Source organism: Mytilus trossulus, chromosome 7 (genome assembly GCF_036588685.1).
Source record: "Mytilus trossulus isolate FHL-02 chromosome 7, PNRI_Mtr1.1.1.hap1, whole genome shotgun sequence".
Taxonomy (NCBI): domain Eukaryota; kingdom Metazoa; phylum Mollusca; class Bivalvia; order Mytilida; family Mytilidae; genus Mytilus; species Mytilus trossulus.
Window position 1 is genome coordinate 9,738,514 of NC_086379.1, and position 22,337 is coordinate 9,760,850.

General features: G+C 32.6%; 1 protein-coding gene across 2 annotated transcripts; it reads left to right on the forward strand.

Moving 5' to 3' along the window:
* Positions 1 to 1,916: 1,916 nt before the first annotated feature.
* LOC134724606 (SCO-spondin-like) lies at positions 1,917 to 20,668 on the forward strand. Of its 2 annotated transcripts, XM_063587728.1 has the most exons (18): positions 1,917 to 1,962; positions 2,913 to 2,981; positions 5,107 to 5,343; positions 5,674 to 6,704; positions 7,339 to 7,438; positions 8,547 to 8,597; positions 9,561 to 9,752; positions 10,759 to 10,929; positions 13,470 to 13,640; positions 14,031 to 14,201; positions 15,022 to 15,192; positions 15,582 to 15,752; positions 16,902 to 17,072; positions 17,295 to 17,465; positions 18,232 to 18,402; positions 18,706 to 18,902; positions 19,311 to 19,476; positions 20,378 to 20,668. In XM_063587728.1, exons 1-18 carry the CDS (start codon positions 1,944 to 1,946, stop codon positions 20,455 to 20,457), a joined length of 3,510 nt encoding a protein of 1,169 aa, XP_063443798.1. In that variant the 5' UTR covers positions 1,917 to 1,943; the 3' UTR covers positions 20,458 to 20,668. The 2 variants fall into 2 exon arrangements, with proteins under 2 accessions (XP_063443798.1, XP_063443799.1); XM_063587729.1 differs by lacking the exons at positions 13,470 to 13,640; positions 14,031 to 14,201 and having other exon boundaries at positions 1,927 to 1,962.
* Positions 20,669 to 22,337: the final 1,669 nt, after the last annotated feature.

Consider the following 22,337-nt stretch of genomic DNA (forward strand, 5'->3'; position numbering starts at 1 on the left):
TTAAAACTGGAAGCTATAAGAAAATGTGGTATGACTGCCAAAGAGACAACTCTCCATCCAAGTCACAATTTGTAAAAGTAAATTATAGTTCACAACACGGTCTTTAACACGCAGCCTTGGATCACACCAAACTGCAAGCTATAAAGGCTTCCAAAAATGAGTTGACAATTGTAAAACCATTCAAACGGGAAAACCAACGGTCTAATATAAACAAAAAATGAGAAACGAGAAACAATAATGAACCACATCAACAAACAACAAGCAACAACCGAACATCAAGTCCTGACTGAGGGCAGGTGCAAACAATTGCAGTGTTTTAAACGTTTAAAAATATTAATATAAATATGAAGTATATTAAAAGAGGATTAACAGGATTATTAATATTAATCTTATTTTCGACAACTGGTTTTAGAAGTTCGTATACAATGTAGGTCACACTATTTTAATCATCATTTCGTGCGTGTGTTCCAACCCTAAAAAGTTTGTCAACAACAAGTGCATGTAACCCTACGGATGTATGTCGGACTTTGTGTGTACCGTTTTGGTTTGTTGCTTTCGCATTGTATTCAACTTTTCAGACCACAGATAAAACAAAATTATCCCATGTTTGTCTGTTTGAAACTTGTTTTATTGCATTTTATAAAGTATTATAAACAGTATTATAACAAGCTGCATTTTTTTTTAATAAGAATTGTATATGTATGCATTGCAACCCATGCTGACTGTTCCAACTTATAGTATAGATGTTGTTTTGAATGTGTACAACGAATAAATTCAACAATATATCATAAACAAAATTATGTTCCATTACAAATAATGTTACCGCCATGTATAGACGTTGGCTCGGTTATCCCAGTAAAAAAATGTATCTTTATAAGTTCACGAGTACATTTGGTCCTGTAATAGTTATCAGAGGTACCCGGATTATAATTAAGTACGCTAGACGCGCGTTTCGTCTTCATAAGACTTATCAGTGACGCTCAGATCTAAATAGTTATAAAGCCAAACAAGTACAAAGTTGAGGAGCATTGAGGATCCCTATAAACGCCACTCTTTTTTTTATATATAAATCTGACCTACAAACAATTTTAATGTATTATCAAATGTTCCCAAGAAGAAGCCATATTGTTGTAGGTTGGATGTAAACATGTGTTTTATAAAAAAACACAAAAGTGAAAACACTTTAGATCAGACTCTTATGAAACATAAGAGATTGATATAACCCACTTATATAAATAATCTAGTAATAAAACTTAGAATTTGCTGTTAAAATCAAGTAAGTACCTTATAGTAACCATTACTTGGAAAGTTATACCCGAGTAGCAATGCGATTTTTGCAAAACACGTGTTATTTTGAAGACCAAACTCAAGCTAGCAGCCACTCGCTAGTAGCCACTTTATATGCTAGCAACCAGTATTTATCTATGAACCCAAAAGTTGCATAAAATTCAAACGTACTCAAAATGTTTTTTTTTTATATATATATATATATATATATAACCACTATATCAGTTTTTAATATCTAATTAAGCAGTCGAATACACATTAATAACTATATAAAATTTGAAATGCTTGAGTCTGGTATTTTGAAGTATTCTTTGATGGAAATCTGGGAAATATTCAATAATAAGTGTGGTGCAACTAGACTGTGTTCACATATTATGAAAAGTCATTAATCCAATGCTGACCCGGTTTGGAAGGTATTTCACATCCATTGTTATTATTGAAGTTTTTAATCGTGCCAAAACTTTAGGGTAGAAATTAGAATTTATTTTATGAGAAACAAAGTAGGCCTTTTAATTTCAACACAATGCATAAAGACGATTAATTAAAGTATGGCATCAAATTTTAATCTGACATAATTACAGTTAATCTTTGTATAAAAATGTGCTAAACTTCTTTTTATCTCCAAACAAGAAAATTTTATCGTCTGTAACACCACCATGCTCATTATGGGTACAGGTAATTCATTCTATTAGTGTTAAGAAAAGTAAAGAAATAAAAAAATAAAAAAAGGCAAATTGATTTTATGTAACCTGAATTTGTTTTTTCTCTATCGATTTATGAATTTTGAACAGCGGTATACTACTGTTGCCTTTATCTGTAGTAACAAATTCTATTTCAATGGATAGTCTAGCAAACACTTATAATGAAGGTAAATTCAGAAAAGCGCGTCGTCGGACGCACGAAATTAATAAACGTGTTGTTTTCAATTTTTTATAATGATATCCACAACTGAAATTAATAAACTTTTGTAATATCTTAATTTTAATATATAAACTGATCAGTTTTATGTCATGTAGGTATAATTAGTTCCTGGTAAATCAAAAGGAGCACTCGAAATAACACAAATTCCAAAAAACATTTATACCAGCTGAGTAGTTCCTGTCAGATGGACATAAGATTCAAACGCTATGCAATTTGGGTAACATTTTTCATTTTAATCATGAGTTAAATTAAATTATAGAAAACACATTTTTGGGAGATAGTGCTTTATTTATTTTAAATCGGTTTTAATATTTACAGAGTTTATTATTTACCCTCCAGCATATGTTTATTTAAACGCTATTTAAATCACCAGACATGATCGACTTTATAAAACAATGTACTAAGAATCGGAAATGATAATATATTTGTACTAGAAATATCTAAATATTACCGAAGTTTCTCTTTTCTCATCTTTTTAATGATTCACTTAAACCAAAGTTTAAATCCAACGGAAGCTAATTTTGTGGATAAAACTTTGTGTATAATATTTAGTACATAATCAAAACTTTTTAAGGTTATATATGCAAGAACACATATGTGTACTTGTGAATAACAAAAAAATGTCTCTTTATCAACTAATACATTATATGTACTGTAGTTTCCGTTTCAATACACGTACTGTTAAATTATATTAATTTTCACAGGTGTTGGGTCTGCAGCGACTCTGCTTCTTGTGTGTATAGCCATGATGATGGATGTCTCTCAATCAGGAGGTTAGTTAATAGTAGCAGTAGTTTAAAAACTCAGTTTGTAAATTATATTTTTATAAGAAAACATCATCTATCAAAAGTCATCAGCACTCTTCAACTTCATACTTTACAATGCTTTTGTTTTGGACATTTCCATTATTTTTTAATTCGAGGGTCAACGAATATTCTTTGATAGACACACACACATGACTTTAAAGCCTTGTGTCTATGCTGAGTTTATTTACCGACTGTCATGACTTTAAAGCCTTGTGTCTATGATGAGTTTGTTTACCGGCTATCATGACTTTAAAGCCTTGAGTATACAATGAGTTTATTAACCGACTGTCATGACTTTAAAGCCTTGTGTCTATGATGAGTTTGTTTACCGGCTATCATGACTTTAAAGCCTTGAGTATACAATGAGTTTATTAACCGACTGTAATGACTTTAAAAAGCCTTGAGTCTATGATGAGTTTATTTACCGGCTATCATGACTTTAAAGCCTTGAGTCTACGATGAGTTTATTTACCGGCTATCATGAATTTAAAGCCGTGAATCTATAATGAGTTTACTTACAGACTGCCATGACTTTAAAGCCTTGAGTCTATGCTGAGTTTATTTACCGGCTATCATGACTTTAAAGCCGTGAATCTATAATGAGTTTATTTACAGACTGTCATGACTTTAAAGCCTTGAGTCTATGATGAGTTTATTTACCGGCTATTATGACTTTAAAGCCTTGAGTCTATGCTGAGTTTATTTACCGGCTATCATGACTTTCAAGCCTTGCGTCTATGATGAGTGTATCAACCGGCTATCATGACTTTAAAGCCTTCAGTCTATGATGAGTTTATTTACCGACTGTCATGACTTTAAAGCATTGTGTTTATGATGTGTTATTTACCGGTTATCATGTAGAGAGACTATAAGGTGACAATCGGTAAACTACGGCTTCAAAACACGATAATTATTGAGCTGCCATATTTTCACATCAAAACAGACAGAGAGAAAAAAAAACACCAGATTTTACAATATGCTTACATAAAAAAGGATAAAATCGTGCACAAACATTTGACAAAAGACTAAGTTTATGATAAATACATGCATTGGTTCAATAATTGGATAAACATTATTTTTCACCCATCCATCGTGTCATATGACTTTAATTAACACAATTCCGTAAAAGCATTTGATCAAATCCAAATAAGAAAGGAAAACTACTGTTATTGCTGCTCTATGTGTATACTGAAAAAAAATACTGTCAAAAACATTCTTCTAAATAAAAAAAAGTACACAATAAATGCCTGCATATATTATCCATATCCACCCTATGTTAAAGATAAAAATCTGTATCCTTATCGGTCGTCCCACTCTCTTAATTAACCTGAGCTCTTGTGAAGACTTTATGCTCGTTTCCAATGCTCACTATCCTTAAAGTTTCACATTGAGGCTTTTAGTTGATATTTTACGATATCAATGTGTAGAAACATCGATAATCTATGCACTATTGGATATGAGAGTTTGCATTGACCAAATGGGGCCTTCGACTGTTGTGTGCTCTTTGGTCGGGTTGTTCTCTTTGACACATTCACCGTTTCCATTCTCAATTTTATATGAAACTTGAACGTTATCAACTATGGAAATACCTCACTCCTCTAACAATAAGCAATCCTTGCTTAGTCTATCAATGAGGCAACATAACTGATGATGCATCTCAATCTAGTAATATCTGATACTAGGTATACGTCACTCATGAAGTCAGAAAATTATCCACATATATTCGTGCTTTCCCCCGAAAACTTCGATATAACGTTGATATAACAAACCTTTTTTTCACTCGGAAATCATGTTATAATGTTTAGGTTAAGATCATTATATACGAAGGGATAAAGAATGAAAGTTTGAATTCGGCAGCGTCAATGCTGAAAGATCATGAAACTTATGTTGAAATACCAAAATTAGAAAATCAATTGTGCCATTCGAAACAGTCTTTTCCGCTGTCTTTTTAAATGTATAATTATATGTAGTAGTGATTTCAGATTATACAATGTATGGTGTGAAAACTACTAGTGAAATCTGTGTGTTACAGTATGCGTGTCATGAATGTACTATATTGTTAAATAATTTATAATTTGTGTCGTGCTTTCAGCTCCTGACAACAGAGGAACGTTGTTTATTGTTGCATTTGGAGAAAACAGTGGCAAATCATTGGATACAGAACTTTTTGTGACCACTTCTCGTACCACAACGGTAAATGTAAAAGTGACAGCACCGCTCTATACCGCACAATCCATTAATGAGCAATTTACGGTCACTTCTGGATACGTTAAACAGCTGGCTTTGGATAATGATTTGAGAATGATTGGAACATCAAAAAGTTTTAAAGGTAATTAACATCAATAATCATTCTTTTCAGTAATACCTACATGTACATGTAGAAGATGAATTATAATATGAAGTATTATTTCAAATAAGTTATTATTAATAATATTAATAATAATAATAATAATAAAATGAAAAATAATTATGATTGAACCATATCATGTTCATTACCAGAAAACTCTTACTATAATCCTCTCATACTGATGGTTAAATTAGAATCCAATTAAACACAGCAAAGTGGTAGGAAAATGTATATCCGCTGTGTATCCTTGTTGTTTGAATGAAATGGAGGTCATATGATGATATCATTGCTTTAGTCATAATTTTGTTCTAGGTGTTCAAATATCAGCGGATGATGATGTTATTGTTTACGGAGTAAACAAGGAATACTATTCTTGCGATGCTTATCTGGCACTCCCGATTGACGTACTTGGTGACGATTACTACACGGTTTCTTGGTACCCATCATCATATCATTGCCAGATTGACATCATTGGTGTTGAAGATAGTACCACAGTTAAAGTGAAGATCTCATCCCACATTGCTAACGACAAAGTAACATTCAATGGTCAGTCGTATTACAGCGGTGATACACTCACAACAAGTCTGCAGAAATATGAAGTTCTTCAGTTACAATCATACGGCGATTTGTCTGGAAGTAGAATTCAGTCTAACAAACCGGTTGGAGTGCTTGGTGGAAATCAGAGAACAAGTATTGGTTCTGGAGGGTCCTCTGATCACATTGTAGAAATGTTACCACATGTAGGTACATGGGGCAAAACATTTGTCACTTGTCCAATTCCTTTAAGAACAACTGGAGACTATTTCAAATTCATTGCTAGTGAAGATAATACACAAGTGACAATTTCCGGAGGTTACAGTTCTTCATTTACCATCGCAAATAGTGGAAAATTTGTACAAAGGACAATCCCATCTGGAGTATACACCAAGGTCGTTGCAAATAAACCAATCACTGTATATCAATTCTGCTTGAGTGAACAATCGAGCAACGAAGAATCTGACCCAATGTTGATGTTGATACCTCCAATGGAACAATATGGAGCAGATTACACCTTCAGCACACCCAAATATTCATACGGGTCATACAGCAGCAAATTTATGTTTATCGTCAAAGAGAGTGAAAAAGCTGGTTTACTGCACAATGGTGTTGCATTTCCCGGCTCAACTATATATCACAGTATAGCAGGAACAGATTATGTAGCCGGCTACATCGCCATCCCAGAAGGTTCTCATGTTGTAAGACATAGTTCACCTATTTCTATTTTTGGTGGCTACCTTTATGGGCAGGCCAAGTATGAAACATACGGCTTTCCAACTGGTATGAGGATGGCACCAATCAACGAAGTAAGTCAACTATTAATCTGCATACCACGCTCGAAGGAATAATTTATCTTAGTAAGATCATCTTCAATGTAAGTGTTATCACGATAAAGGGTATAATCTTATCTTATAAGAATTGTATAACCGCAGCGGCTTACTGGCTATCAGATGAAGATTCGAGTCTGTATACAGGTTAACAATTTGATGAACGACTCAACAAGAATATAAACTATGTTACGGGGGTAATTTGGGACCTTGGGACCAAGCTAGTCTTTGAAATGCAGTCATTTCAAACTAGAAAGTCTCGACTCGGAATTTTTTAAAAACTTCATGTTATAAACCATGATAATTGTGACTAAGTAGTCGGATCAATTTTAGATGTTCAAATTGTTTGCTTAACTGGTCTTTTATGCTAAGAGAGTTGTCATTTTTTACTTTTTTCAATCCAAAAAAAAAAGCGAGAAAAAAAAGATTAAAAAGTTTCAACCGTACACTGAAGTGGCATTATGAGAGATATGTTTAAATTATAAGATCAGCATTTGAAATACTGACTGTATATATCCTTGTACTAGAGTTTTTACATACATAATCTTATGTTCATGATTAAAACACTAACCAAGAAACAGATGATGTATATGAATATTAAATACTTTCATAGATTTGTGTACCAAGTGCAACAGTTGTTGGGGATGGTATAGATAACGATTGTGACGGATTGATTGATGAAGAGTTGTGTACAACTGAGAATCAAGGTCGAGGTAAATATATCTTTATCAGTGTTGGAAATTTTCAAAGTAAAACATCCTGAATAGTAGCTTCACGTTTATTTCAATCTCAGCATGCAACAATTTCCAAAAGAGACTTTAATATTTTATTGTGTTCCTACCTATGTTCAGACATTGCTCCGTATTCATCCTCTATTTTGAATTATTATGTTAAAACAATCTATTAATGTTTAAAGGGAAGGGAAACCTTAACACTAGACATGAATAGTTAACTATGCAAGTTTTGGAGAAGACGTTACTAAGTTGAAAAACTTGTGTCTAATCCATTTGTCTCTTTTTGGAACAATAACATATGTTTGTTTAGGGGCCAGCTGAAGGACGCTTCCGGGTGCGGGAATTTCTCGCTACATTGAAGACCTGTTGGTAACCTTCTGCTGTTGTTTTTTTATTTGGTCGGGTTGTTGTCCCTTTGACACATTCCCCATTTCCATTCTCAATTTTATTAAATTAACTATGCAAGTTGATTTTTTCTCGCTTTTTTTATAATATATAATCTGATCGTTTCCTGTTGTTTTTTTTTTATTTCTTTAAAATCATTTGGTTCACTTGTTATTTTAAATACAATTCTTTATCACCTAGAAGTGTAGGGAGGCGAATAAATCAGGTACACGGAAGTGAAAATCAACTGCTGTTTTCTTCACTATAGACCGCCTTTTTTATTTTGGTATAACAATTTTGTGATCAGTGTGGCATGAGCAATGTGTAAAAGAACACTGGCTTTTATTTACTCTGTAAGAATATGGTACTGTTCTGGCATAAAGATGAAATCATAGGCAGAATCTCGGTAGAATACACGAATTAACCATTTGTTCATGTAACTTTGTTCTTGTAAAAAAACCTTAAATTGTTCGGATATAGAAAGTGTATATTGCATTGGTCTATATTTAGACGAGATATTCAATTGTAAAACTGAATATGATGTCGATTTCCTTCTAATCATAAAATGCATTAGACTGCACTTACAGATTGTAAAATTTCTTTCAATTATAGAATACATAACACAATACTTACCGACTGTAAACTTTCTGTCAATTATAGAATGCATAAGACAGCACTTACCGATTGTAAACTTTCTTTCCAGATGATGACGGGGACGGAGTAGCTGAGGAAGATTGTGCAACACCATCACCAAGTAAGTTTTTTTTTCCATCACCAAGTAAGATATTTCACCATTATCAAGTAAGATATTTCACCATTATCAAGTAAGATATTTCACCATCATTAAGTAAGATATTCCACCACATTCATAGTAAACAAAAAAATCAGCTAGTCCTTTGTTTTATCTTACAGTACTAACCACTCATACTATGGTATATTTCATTTCAAATTTTTCTGCTTCTTTTCAAATTTGTTTAAAACTGAAATCAAAGGGGCAATGATAATGAATTCAAACACCCTTCACTATGTTGACCACATGCAGGGGGTAACATTAAGGTCAATAATATAAAGCTATGCATCACATTTAAAAGTAACAACTATGATACAATATCGGACAAGAATCAATAAAAAATAAGTATGTCTTGATCATAATATTTTCATTTTGAACAAAGGTTAATTAGTTGTGACACACATTATTGGAAAGTATTAATTGTAGAGCTAATAATATCGAATTATTTTATATATGTATGCTCTTCTAGTATCCCCGCACGTCTTGTCGTTTTTATGTCTATAATCAGGTCTTCCAATAGTCGTCCAATAAAAGGAAGTAATGCCGAAAAGAAATTCGCAAAATACAGGTCAAGTCGCGTAAAAGGAATGATTGTGTTTGATTAAAAATATATGACATGTACTTTTACTTAAATCATAGTTTCATAACTTCAATAAGAACATCCAGCTAACTGGACATCGATAAGCAAGTAAGTTACCTTATATAAATTTCCAGTTTTAAAATATCGGTTATAAATCCTGCGATTTTTCAAACATTCTTTGCTATACTGATGATAAATCTTGAAGGGTCACAAATTCTAAATGTTTCCATACAACTTAAAACAAAGGTTAAACTGGTTGTTTTAGCATAAATGCCGCAAAGATTTTGATATAGATTTGAAGAGGATATCAAATATTTAGATTACGAGCTGCTAATCTTGTATTTTAGTTAATGGAAACTGGGCAACCTGGGCTTCATATGGAAGCTGCTCAATCTCGTGTACTGCGTCTGGTTCGTCTGCATCAGGAACGAAAACCAGAGTAAGAACATGTTCAGATCCAACTCCAAAATATGATGGAACTCAATGCACTGGTGATAGTAGTCAGAGTGCTTCTTGTACCAGCTCAAGCTACTGTCCAAGTAAGTTATCATTAATAATCATCCTAAATACATGTTTCCATAAACATTTATCACTAGTTATTCACTGTAAAAACTTTTTAATGCTTATCTGAGATACAAGTATTTAAGTGATTAATACAAACTTCTGCATCGGTTTACAAAAAAAATCATATCAGGCACAACGGAGTTTAAGTTGTAACTGTCTGAACGTGAACTGGTTGATCAATAAAGACAAGCTTTATATGCGTTGGTAAAGAACAATTTGTATAATATGCATTTTTTTTTTTATAGTATCGAACAATCATTAAAGTCATGTGAAACTTCCAATTAAAACAAATTAATGCATATGTTATTTTTTATAACTAAATGGCTAGTTTTATTATAAAACTTATGTGCATATACTGCTTTCTAATGAACATTCTTTAATTTGTCCGAATTCAAAAGAAATTTTGTTTATTTGAATTATTGGCTTCCCAGACAATAATTTACCGCCATGTTTTCCGTATGCAATGACCTCAGCGTGACCTTTCTCGTAAATTTCATTTGATCTCAATACGCATTTCTCCGTTTTCGGAAAAAACTACATGTTATTTTACATGTTATACACTTGCTTACCTCAATTTCCATGCATCTTTGTTGGTTTTTTACTCAGGTGACAATCAGTCAACCTCGACTTCAAAACACGACAATTAATTAGCTTCCATATTTCAACATTAAAATGGATCGGGTGAAACAAAAGAAGGCTTGAAAAATGGTAAAGTCGTGCACAGATGAATAATTCTAAGATATATACATGCATTGGTTCTAGAATTGGATTAACATTATTTTCCACCATTCACTTGTTTCATATAACTTTTATAACAGAGCTATAGTACAGCTGATGTGGGTGTCCCTTTATTTGGTAATAAATTTTTTAATTATGTTAATAAATCAGAGTCATCAGTGATTATACCACGGTTTGATAGTTATATAATACTAGTATATAGAGTATGTACCATGGTTTTGTAAATCTATATTATGTTGACAGTAAATGGAGGATGGAACAACTGGGGATCATGGGGATCTTGTTCTGTCACCTGTGCAAGTGGAACACAAACAAAGACGAGGGCATGTAATAACCCATCTGCAGCTCACGGTGGTGCTGATTGTAGTGGTGGTACAACGACGACTAAAGCCTGCACACTGAGCGCTTGTCCAAGTAAGTATAAGGCTCCATGTTGAAGACCATACTTTGACCTGTAATATATTTCTTTACAAATCACGAATTGAATGAAGAGTTTTCTGGTTGGCACTCATATACACTACTTACGTATTAGCATAATATTATTATATTGAAATAAAAACTTTCGTAGGAGTATGACAATTTGAATCAAATGTGCCTAGTTGAAAATAAAAGAAGCATGAGACGAAATCGAAGATACAAAGTGGACAATCTAAGGTCCGAACCCAATTAAAAAAACGAATGTAATTTTTATGAAAATAAGTTCATAAACGTTGCCACCCCAACCCCAATATAAACATGACCCTTTGCTTTTTAAAACTAACCCTTTGAGCTACTATATACATATTTGCTTCTTCATACAATTTAATTTTATTCCCATATATTCTGATAGTACTTGATGATACCAAATATGCATTATTGCAAAAGAACCAAACGAGAGTGTGGAATCGACATTAAATTTATACTCCTGTTTTTACATTTATACTATTTTTTAAGTTGTTTCTTAGATGCTTTAAATTGTATATGCCTATGTGTTTATGTGTGTATTCAAAATAAAAACTTGTATCCAATCCTTTTTAGCTCACCTGGCCCGAAGGGCCAAGTGAGCTTTCCCATCACTTTGCGTCCGTCGTCCGTCGTCCGTCGTCCGTCGTCGTTGTTAACTTTTACAAAAATCTTCTCCTCTGAAACTACTGGGCCAAATTGAACCAAACTTGGCCACAATCATCATTGGGGTATCTAGTTTAAAAAATGTGTGGCGTGACCCGGTCAACCAACCAAGATGGCCGCCACGGCTAAAAATAGAACATAGGGGTAAAATGCAGTTTTTGGCTTATAACTCAAAAACCAAAGCATTTAGAGGAAATCTGACAAGGGGTAAAAATGTTTATCAGGTCAAGATCTATTTGCTCAAAAATTTTCAGATGAATCGGTCAACCCGTTGTTGGGTTGCTGCCCCTGAATTGGTAATTTTGTGGAAATTTTGCAGTTTTTGGTTATTATCTTGAATATTATTATAGATAGAGATAAACTGTAAACAGCAATAATGTTTAGTAAAGTAGGATTTACAAATAAGTCAACATGACCGAAATGGTCAGTTGACCCGTTTAGGAGTTATTGCCCTTTATAGTCAATTTTTAACCATTTTTCGTAAATCTTAGTTATCTTTTACAAAAATCTTCTCCTCTGAAACTACTGGGCCAAATTGAACCAAACTTGGCCACAATCATCATTGGGGTATCTAGTTTAAAAAATGTGTGGCGTGACCCCGTCATCCAACCAAGATGGCCGCCACGGCAAAAAATAGAACATAGGGGTAAACTGCAGTTTTTGGCTTATAACTCAAAAACCAAAGCATTTAGAGGAAATCTGACAAGGGGTAAAAATGTTTATCAGGTCAAGATCTATCTGCCCTGAAATTTTCAGATGAATCGGTCAACCCGTTGTTGGGTTGCTGCCCCTGAATTGGTAATTTTGTGGAAATTTTGCAGTTTTTGGTTATTATCTTGAATATTATTATAGATAGAGATAAACTGTTTACAGCAATAATGTTTAGTAAAGTAGGATTTACAAATAAGTCAACATGACCGAAATGGTCAGTTGACCCGTTTAGGAGTTATTGCCCTTTATAGTCAATTTTTAACCATTTTTCGTAAATCTTAGTTATCTTTTACAAAAATCTTCTCCTCTGAAACTACTTGGCCAAATTGAACCAAACTTGGCCACAATCATCATTGGGGTATCTAGTTTAAAAAATGTGTGGCGTGACCCCGTCATCCAACCAAGATGGCCGCCACGGCAAAAAATAGAACATAGGGGTAAAATGTAGTTTTTGGCTTATAACTCAAAACCCAAAGCATTTAGAGGAAATCTGACATGGGGTATAAATGTTTATCAGGTCAAGATCTATCTGCCCTGAAATTTTCAGATGAATCGGTCAACCCGTTGTTGGGTTGCTGCCCCTGAATTGGTAATTTTGTGGAAATTTTGCAGTTTTTTGTTATTATCTTGAATATTATTATAGATAGAGATAAACTGTAAACAGCAATAATGTTTAGTAAAGTAGGATTTACAAATAAGTCAACATGACCGAAATGGTCAGTTGACCCGTTTAGGAGTTATTGCCCTTTATAGTCAATTTTTAACAATTTTCATAAAATTTGTAAATTTTTATTAACATTTTCCACTGAAACTACTGGGCCAAGTTCATTCATCATAATGTAAGCAGCAAGACTAGTTAAGTAAGATTTACAAACACATCACCATCACCAAAACACAATTTTGTCATGAATCCATCTGCTTCCTTTGTTTAATATTCACATAGACCAAGGTGAGCGACACAGGCTCTTTGGAGCCTCTAGTTTCCTATTCTTGTTATTACAATTCGTTCAAACTAAACTTACCTATTTCCCAAATAAAAGTGCGCGATTCTAGCGTTAACAGTCAGCTTTCACTTACCGTGTGGTCCTTTGAGTTATCTTACAGAAAAATATATATTGGTAATATTTTACTATCAGTTAATGGAGGATATACTTCATGGACATCATGGGGCACGTGCAGTAATACATGCGGTGGCGGAACTCAGGGTAGAACTAGAAGTTGTTCGAATCCTTCTCCTCAACATGGTGGTGCAACATGTTCAGGATCAGCATCAGACTCACAAAGCTGCAACACGCATAATTGTCCAAGTATGTTGAAAATAATCTACTAGAAGATCTTTTCATAATCCATAACCAAGTGATTTTTACTCATTACAATATGTAGGGATACGATGATTTCTTTATTGTACATTTAAAAGTATCCATAAGGAATTATCTATAAAAAAAAAACCAATATATTCCACTATTTGTTTTATTTTTCGATTTTATTTTGAAATGATAACATAAGTTGAATCAATTCAGATAAGAAAAAAAAACATGTTTTTTTTTTACATTGAAAAAGGTCAAAGCTAAAATGTCTATTATAACACAACATGCGTTATTTTTCTTATAAACATCGTTCAATTACTGGTTAAAAAGTTTAAAGGTTTAAATGATACATTATACTTTAATGTGAGAATTGTGTTATTATTTTATCAGTTAATGGTGGGTATACATCCTGGACATCATGGGGTACGTGTAGTGTAACATGTGCAGGAGGAACTCAAGGAAGAACCAGAAGTTGTACAAATCCTGCTCCACAATACAATGGCCTATCATGTTCTGGAGCATCCTCAGACACACAAAGCTGCAACACTCTTAACTGTCCAAGTATGGATTAATAAATTTTGTAGTTACCAATCAGACGCAAAACATCGAATCAAGTTTGAGTTTTGTATTCTACGTGTGCTTCGTTTGATTTCGAATCTCATAATTAACCATATTTCTCTTCTAAAATTTTCATGTTCAAAACGCAAGGCTTTTTAAAATATAAAATATAACTCTAATCAATGTAGTGATTGAATCCGCTTATAAGTCTCTATTAAACTTTAGGATTTTTGTCAGATATAATTTTCTGTTCAATTTACTTAAGAGCGTTACGAAAAAAACATCCTGGATATTGCACATGCCATTTTTAACAAATGGCTGAACTTTATTATTTCTGCTGATTTGTAGAGAAGAGAATCATAGAAAAAAGGTGTAAAAACTATAGAGTTATCAAGTGTATACTAATAACTTACTTTTCAAGAAGTTATTTTGTGAAAAAAGAATTTTGACCTTGAGGATCCGCATCCCCAAAGGATTTTCTGGGTCGGCTAAATGACGGAAAAATGAATCTCACTTTGTATCCCCTATATCTAACTGCATATGTGAAAATGTCTCAGCTTCGAAACAAATCGTCATACACATCTAAGTGTACGATATGGGCAGAGAATTTGAGGAAAAGGCTACCATTACCGCCTACCTTAAATGAATTGCGCATCTTTACCCATATCAGACATTAGCAAGTTGTTCATATTATCTACTTAATTTTCTGGAATATTCTACAAATTAAGTCATATTATATATTTGATTAAAAGGTTTAATGAAAACATGAAGCATTAACGTGTCGAAATAACTTTTTAAATATTTGTGTGTGAAATATTTTAAGTAAATGGTGGATATACCTCCTGGACATCATGGGCTACGTGTAGTGTAACATGTGCAGGAGGAAGTCAAGGAAGAACCAGAAGTTGTACAAATCCTGCACCACAATATAATGGTCTATCATGTTCTGGAGCAGCATCAGACTCACAAAGCTGCAACACGCATAATTGTCCAAGTATGTTGAAAATAATCTACTAGAAAATCTTTTCATAATCCATAACCAAGTGATTTTTACTCATTACAATATGTAGGGATACGATGATTTCTTTATTGTACATTTAAAAGTATCCATAAGGAATTATCTATAAAAAAAACAACATATTCCACTATTTGTTTTATTTTTCGATTTTATTTTGAAATGATAACATAAGTTGAATCAATTCAGATAAGAAAAACAAAACCATTGTTTTTTTTTACATTGAAAAAGGTCAAAGCTAAAATGTCTAATATAACACAACATGTGTTATTTTTCTTATAAACAACGTTTAATTACTGTACAAAAAGTTTAAAGGTTTAAATGATACATTATACTTTAATGTGAGAATTGTGTTATTATTTTATCAGTTAATGGTGGGTATACATCCTGGACATCATGGGGTACGTGTAGTGTAACATGTGCAGGAGGAAGTCAAGGAAGAACCAGAAGTTGTACAAATCCTGCTCCACAATACAATGGCCTATCATGTTCTGGAGCATCCTCAGACACACAAAGCTGCAACACTCTTAACTGTCCAAGTATGGATTAATAAATTTTGTAGTTACCAATCAGACGCACAACATCGAATCAAGTTTGAGTTTTGTATTCTACGTGTGCTTCGTTTGATTTCGAATCTCATAATTTACCATATTTCTCTTCTAAAATTTTCATGTTCAAAACGCAAGGCTTTTTAAAATATAAAATCTAACTCTAATCAATGTAGTGATTGAATCCGCTTATAAGTCTCTATTAAACGTTAGGATTTTTGTCAAGTATAATTTTCTGTTCAATTTACTTAAAAGCAACATAAAATATATTCTCATTTTATATTTTATTTGAGAAAAGTATTGAATTAAAGATTTTTTTCAAACTATACCACAATATTTTAGTTATTCTCCTAGTTTTCTTTGGCAATTTGTTTTACCCATAACACTCCCGTCAACTATTGTATTATACAACATGTAGCTTGACTACAACTGTAGGGACATTCCCGTTTATTATTCAATTTTTTAACAAAACGATTGATGCTATATTTTGGAATTTTAAATTGAAATTCTCCTGTTTTTTTCATTTTTTTGTATTCGTTCTAACTGTTCATATGGCTCAATATCCAAAAAGTAACTCAAAAGTAGTGCGTTAATAAAACATCATGGATATTGCACATGCCATTTTAAAAAAAATGGCTGAACTTTATTATTTCTGCTGATTTGTAGAGAAGAGAATCATAGAAAAAAGGTGTAAAAACTATAGAGTTATCAAGTGTATACTAATAACTTACTTTTCAAGAAGTTATTTTGTGAAAAAAGAATTTTGACCTTGAGGATCCGCATCCCCAAAGGATTTTCTGGGTCGGCTAAATGACGGAAAAATGAATCTCACTTTGTATCCCCTATACCAAACTGCATATGTGAAAATGTCTCAGTTTCGAAACAAATCGTCATACACATCTAAGTGTACGATATGGGCAGATAATTTGAGGAAAAGGCTACCATTACCGCCTACCTTAAATGAATTGCGCATCTTTACCCATATCAGACATTAGCAAGTTGTTCATATTATCTACTTAATTTTCTGGAATATTCTACAAATTAAGTCATATTATATATTTGATTAAAAGGTTTAATGAAAACATGAAGCATTAACGTGTCGAAATAACTTTTTAATATTTGTGTGTGAAATATTTTAAGTAAATGGTGGATATACCTCCTGGACATCATGGGCTACGTGTAGTGTAACGTGTGGTGGTGGAACCCAAGGAAGAACCAGAAGTTGTACAAATCCTGCACCACAATATAATGGTCTATCATGTTCTGGAGCAGCCTCAGACTCACAAAGCTGTAACACTCATAATTGCCCAAGTATGTTTAAACAATTATTGTATGAATGAATCTAGAAGAAAATGAAATGTAATCATGAGCAGTGTCTATCACATGATATAATAAATATATAATCAAATATACATAAATGATTTCGAATGATAAAGCGAGAATTCCTTAGCCCGTTATTGTAGATTTCAGATCAATACCTTTTCACTTTTAAATGACTATTTTGCTTAAGGGTGATATTTTCAATTCGCATAGTTAATGGTGGATACACATCATGGTCCAGCTGGGACACTTGTACTGTTACATGTGGTGGTGGCACTCAGGACCGAACCAGATCCTGTACCAATCCTGCACCACAATATGGTGGACTACAATGTTCAGGAGCTGCATCAAGTCAACAGTCCTGCAACACACATCATTGTCCAAGTACGTGTGATTCAAAACTCTTTTTGTTGTCATTTTAATTTTAAGATGTTATGGTTGCCTTTCAGATGTCTAAATTGTGTACAGTTGTTTGGTTTGATTGCTGCCTTATTGATGGTTATTTATATCACATATATCTTCATATTCATGCATGTATAGAAAACGTCATGTATTATGACGTACACATATGTGTATATATGTGCTTGTGTAAAACCAATTTTAGTGAGGGTAAAAGGCAACAACGGATCTCTTTACGATCCACTGTTATACGCATTGAGAAAATCTTATTGAAATAACAAATGTATTTTTATACACATAGTATGATCAGTAATGTTAGAACTTTTTCGAAATGGTTTGAATTGTTGTATATTTGTTTTTAAATTGTGTGTTTTCATCAATTGGTGTCTTAACTGCGAACGTGTCAAATCGCATGCATTCAGGTATACATTTTAAGGAAAATCAATTAAAAAAACAAATGACTTGTAAACATTCTTAAGATGAGATTGATGCTTTTTCTGATACTAGATTAATATTTGTACTGATTATCAAACCTCAGTAACAGTTTCATTTTTTACATCCTTTACAGTTATTCTTTCATCAAATCTGAAATAAACACATCGATTAATTTTTAATTAGTTTTTGACAATACCTCAGAGTCCCGTTGCAGTGAACTCAATTTTTTTATTTTTTCGTAAAACTCGAAAATTTGTTGATTTTAAAAAGTGAAGAAACATGTTTTACCTTCAAAATAACAAGGGCTATTTTTCAGTTGACGGTGTGTGGACCAGTTGGAGTGGTTGGGGAACATGTACCGTAACATGTGGTGGTGGGAGTCAAGACAGGACTAGGTCTTGCACAAACCCAGCTCCCCAGTATGGCGGTGCTAACTGTGTTGGTGTCACGTCAGAAACACAGGGCTGTAATTCACAATTATGCATAAGTAAGTTATTCTTTCATGGTAATGTTTAAAGTAATGCTTCCTTCTTATTACATTTATACGCATCTAACTTGCAGTGTAAGAGAAGAAAATTGAAAAGCACTTTACGCTAACTTTCACTGGGAACCCATTGTTTAATAGCATCCTTGTCAGTTGTTCCTCTAAAAAAAGGAAATTATTATAAGAAACGCAAGCTCTGGGATATCATATAAACTAGGAAATATATACTAGTACAATATAAGTAGACGTATCTGTATTGTTCAAACACTTTTTACATTTGTTTAAATTCTACATCTTTTCTCGTAGTTGATGGAGCTTGGTCAACTTGGGGTTCCTGGGGAGGCTGTTCAACAACCTGTGGTGGTGGTAAATACTCGAGAGCAAGGACCTGCTCTGACCCTAGACCACAGAATGGCGGATTAGCTTGCAGTGGTGATTCAAGTGAATTTGGTGATTGTAATACTAATGCGTGTCCAGTTGCGTCTTCTGGACAATACGTTCAGGTAATCAGAAATATTAAAAAGTAGTGTCAATTAAACATTTGGTCAGAAAGTAGACTGAAAAGCACAACACGGCGTTATCATATACATTTTATGCGCAAAATGTGAAAACAACTTTTTACTATTTAATTCTGAATAAACTGTTTATATATGCATGAAAATTATCAAATTGCATAAATTACCTTCTTAACGTTCTCTGATATTACAATAAAGTTTATATAAAATATAAATATCAGTTGATTTAGACACAAAAGTAGTATTTTATTGTCTGATTAAGACACACGTTGACGATGCATAAATTGTCTCAGCAATGAAAACACATTACTTAAGAAAAGTATATTCAAGATATAATCGACTCAGCATAACAAATAAAAAACTACAATGTGTAATATCACTTTTGCCTATATTCAGCTATGTCCAAGTGGTTGGTTTACCTGCCAAGGAGGTAGTGTATCGTGTATTGACGAAGCGTTTGTTTGTGATTGTGAAAAAGATTGTGACGATGGAAGTGATGAGACTACATCATATGCTACCTGTGATGCTAATGTGTTAGCAACGTGTCCAAGTTCTGCGCATAGTAAGTGTAGTATGATGATATTATCGAAGTTTTGTTACGTATCATTTGCAAAATGGTGATCAATACATGGTGCTACAGCTTTCAACTTCCACGAAATGATTAGAAGAAGAATTCAATGTTATGTTTTTTTTTATTTTCACTCACTTAAATCTTATACAGTCTTCCAACAATTTGTATGCTCTACAAATAAGTTTTTTGTTTTTTTTTCAATTGAGTGTTTGAGTTTTAAAAGAAATATGTTATATTTTGTTCACTGTCCTCATTTATGTTATTATAAGTTGTACTTTAGTGTTCAAGCTCTTGCCACAGTAGAATTGAGACTTCGTCAAAGTTCCAATCAGTAAGGTCTTTCTATGATGAGCGCTGGTTCTAACACACTGTATTCCGTTTTTAATTGTTAATAACTTTAATAGCATTTTGAAAGGCCCACATTTGAAAAACTCAATTGTTTTAGTTGAGTGACTTCAATTTGAATAAGAGGTGAACAACCATGAACTAAACATTTTCAATCACTGGAAAAATAGTGTCAACGTTTTTGGCATCAGTAAGATTTTGACAGTCTCACCTGTGACCATGTTTTGACAAAAATAAGTTGTCAAAGTGTTATTTCAAGAACAAAAACTAAACCAACAGTAAATAGTTCTCCTAGAACATTTCGGAAAAAAAAGACTTCATGGAATTCAATAGTCGAATTGTGTATAACATCAAAAATAAGTTAGAATACAGAACAAGTTGCTAATCAAAACATCCGAGTATAAATAATAGTGTACATGTACAAGAAAAAAATATCCTTTGTTCATTAGAAAATATAGTCTTTCATAAAATTGAATATTGAAAGGACAAATATGCGGATTTAATATAGATCTAGAAATATAATAATTAATTTTGACTTTTATTTCAGTGACCGCATCTTTCCCGTTGACGACTCTACTGCTAACTGTTGTTTCAATTGTTACGGCATGGTGTGTGTTGAAGATTTAAATAGACAGTTAGTCAACTGACCATTCATACACAGCGCAAATGCAAGCAATCATTGTTGTATATAAACTTTATCAATTTCATTATAATTCCATAGCAAAAACATCATTTCGTTTATCATTTAATTCTTGCTGTTCATGTTGTTATATTCGTTTCATCAGTATTAATTTTTAAGCGTTTATAAGTGTGGTTGGCAATTTATTTTCATAGTGTCTTTGTATATTTTGAATAAACAAAGTCTATAGTGAATTTGTTTGAATTGATTTAGTGTATGGTGAACGGATGATAATCATATTGATTTATAGGGAGTGTGGTCTTAATTGTTTTGTCTATTTATACTTAATATGTTCATCTTTTTTGGTGTATTTTGTCTATTCTTCTAAACTCTCCAAACCAAAAGACTATTATAAGACATGAAGTGAAAATCAGTGATCAATGTCAAATACAGAATGAACTTTTGACAGATATTTTCACTTTAAAAAAAACGAATCAATTTTGCACAATTTCACGATACTACAAACATAAATTGAAGAAGGATAAAATCTTGAATTGATCTTATTGTCATTCCTAAAACACAAACGAAAGGTTTAAAGAAATAGGATAAAAGACTAATAAGAGATGATTAGCCATGAAAACGGATTTACTGTTCATTAGGCTATTTAAGTTTTATTAAATACTATTTGTACATTTTAACGTTCTTTATTCGAGATTCGTTTCCATGCATAATCGAGTAATCACAGGTTTGCCAGTTATAACAACAAATCAGTTAGTTAAGGGGTTGCATTGATTTTAAAATGTTGTACACTTACATTATGTTTGGACTACAAAGAAATCGTAGAAATATATCATTTAGATAAACGCAATGGCGGATCCAGAAATTTTCAATAAGTGGGGGCCCACTGACTGCTTAAGAGGGGACCAGGGGCTTCAGTCATGCTTCAGTGATTCCCTTTATAAGCAATCAATTTTTCCCCAGATAGGTGGGGGCTGTTTCCCCTAAATCCGCCTCTGAAACAAGTTCTTTTGTATTTTGGTTATGGTATATTATCCTAGGTAGCATCTCCGTTTAAGAACTTCTGACCCTTTTTCGCTAGTCTTTAGACAGCCTTATGGTTTAACTTTCATCTTCCTGATTAGTGAAGCTTCTCAAATTTTAGGTCTAATGCATACATAATTGTAATTTCGGACAAATTAACACACGCACACGCACAAAATCAACCAACTACTTTTATATGTGCATAGATATATATTATGCAATACTAATATACACCATCTATGATAAATACATAAACATTTTTACTATATTTTCATGAAATGTTCGTTGTCTAAAGCATTATATGGAGGGATTCGATATTTGTTTCACTGTTATTTTATTAAAAGCTGGCAGGTGTTAAGCAATATTCAAATACTAGTTGAAAAGATAATATTTATTCCGATATTATTAATTAAACATGCATGAAAAGTACTTATATATTATAAACTGTATTACAAACAACATAATTGGTTTTATGCATTTAAGGTCAAGTATTCGTAACCCGTATCATAATTATTAACTTAATAGGATTAATCTTTAGATCTTTGACAAAGAAAACCTTAAATAATGATTGATTCTATTATTTAGGATTTTTCTTTTTAGAAATGGACTTAAATAATTATAATTTGAACCATGCATTTCGTCATTTTGTTACACTTCCCATTATATTACTTATTCGGTCAAATAATTCACAATTGTTATTACTTAATTACTAAATATTATTAAAAGGTTTAAGGCTAAAAGGTGTTACAGGGAAAGTAAATCCCCACTTGTTCTATAATATAAATAATCCAGATTAGTTAATATTAGTATAAAACGTAAGGGAGTTGATCTTTGCAATACAACAGAA

Excerpts from the sequence above, each read along its gene's own strand:
- LOC134724606 (XM_063587728.1), top strand. Across the intron at positions 5,344-5,673 it reads AACATCAAAAAGTTTTAAAG|GTGTTCAAATATCAGCGGAT; the intron begins GTAATTAACATC and ends ATTTTGTTCTAG. Across the intron at positions 10,930-13,469 it reads CACACTGAGCGCTTGTCCAA|TTAATGGAGGATATACTTCA; the intron begins GTAAGTATAAGG and ends TTTTACTATCAG.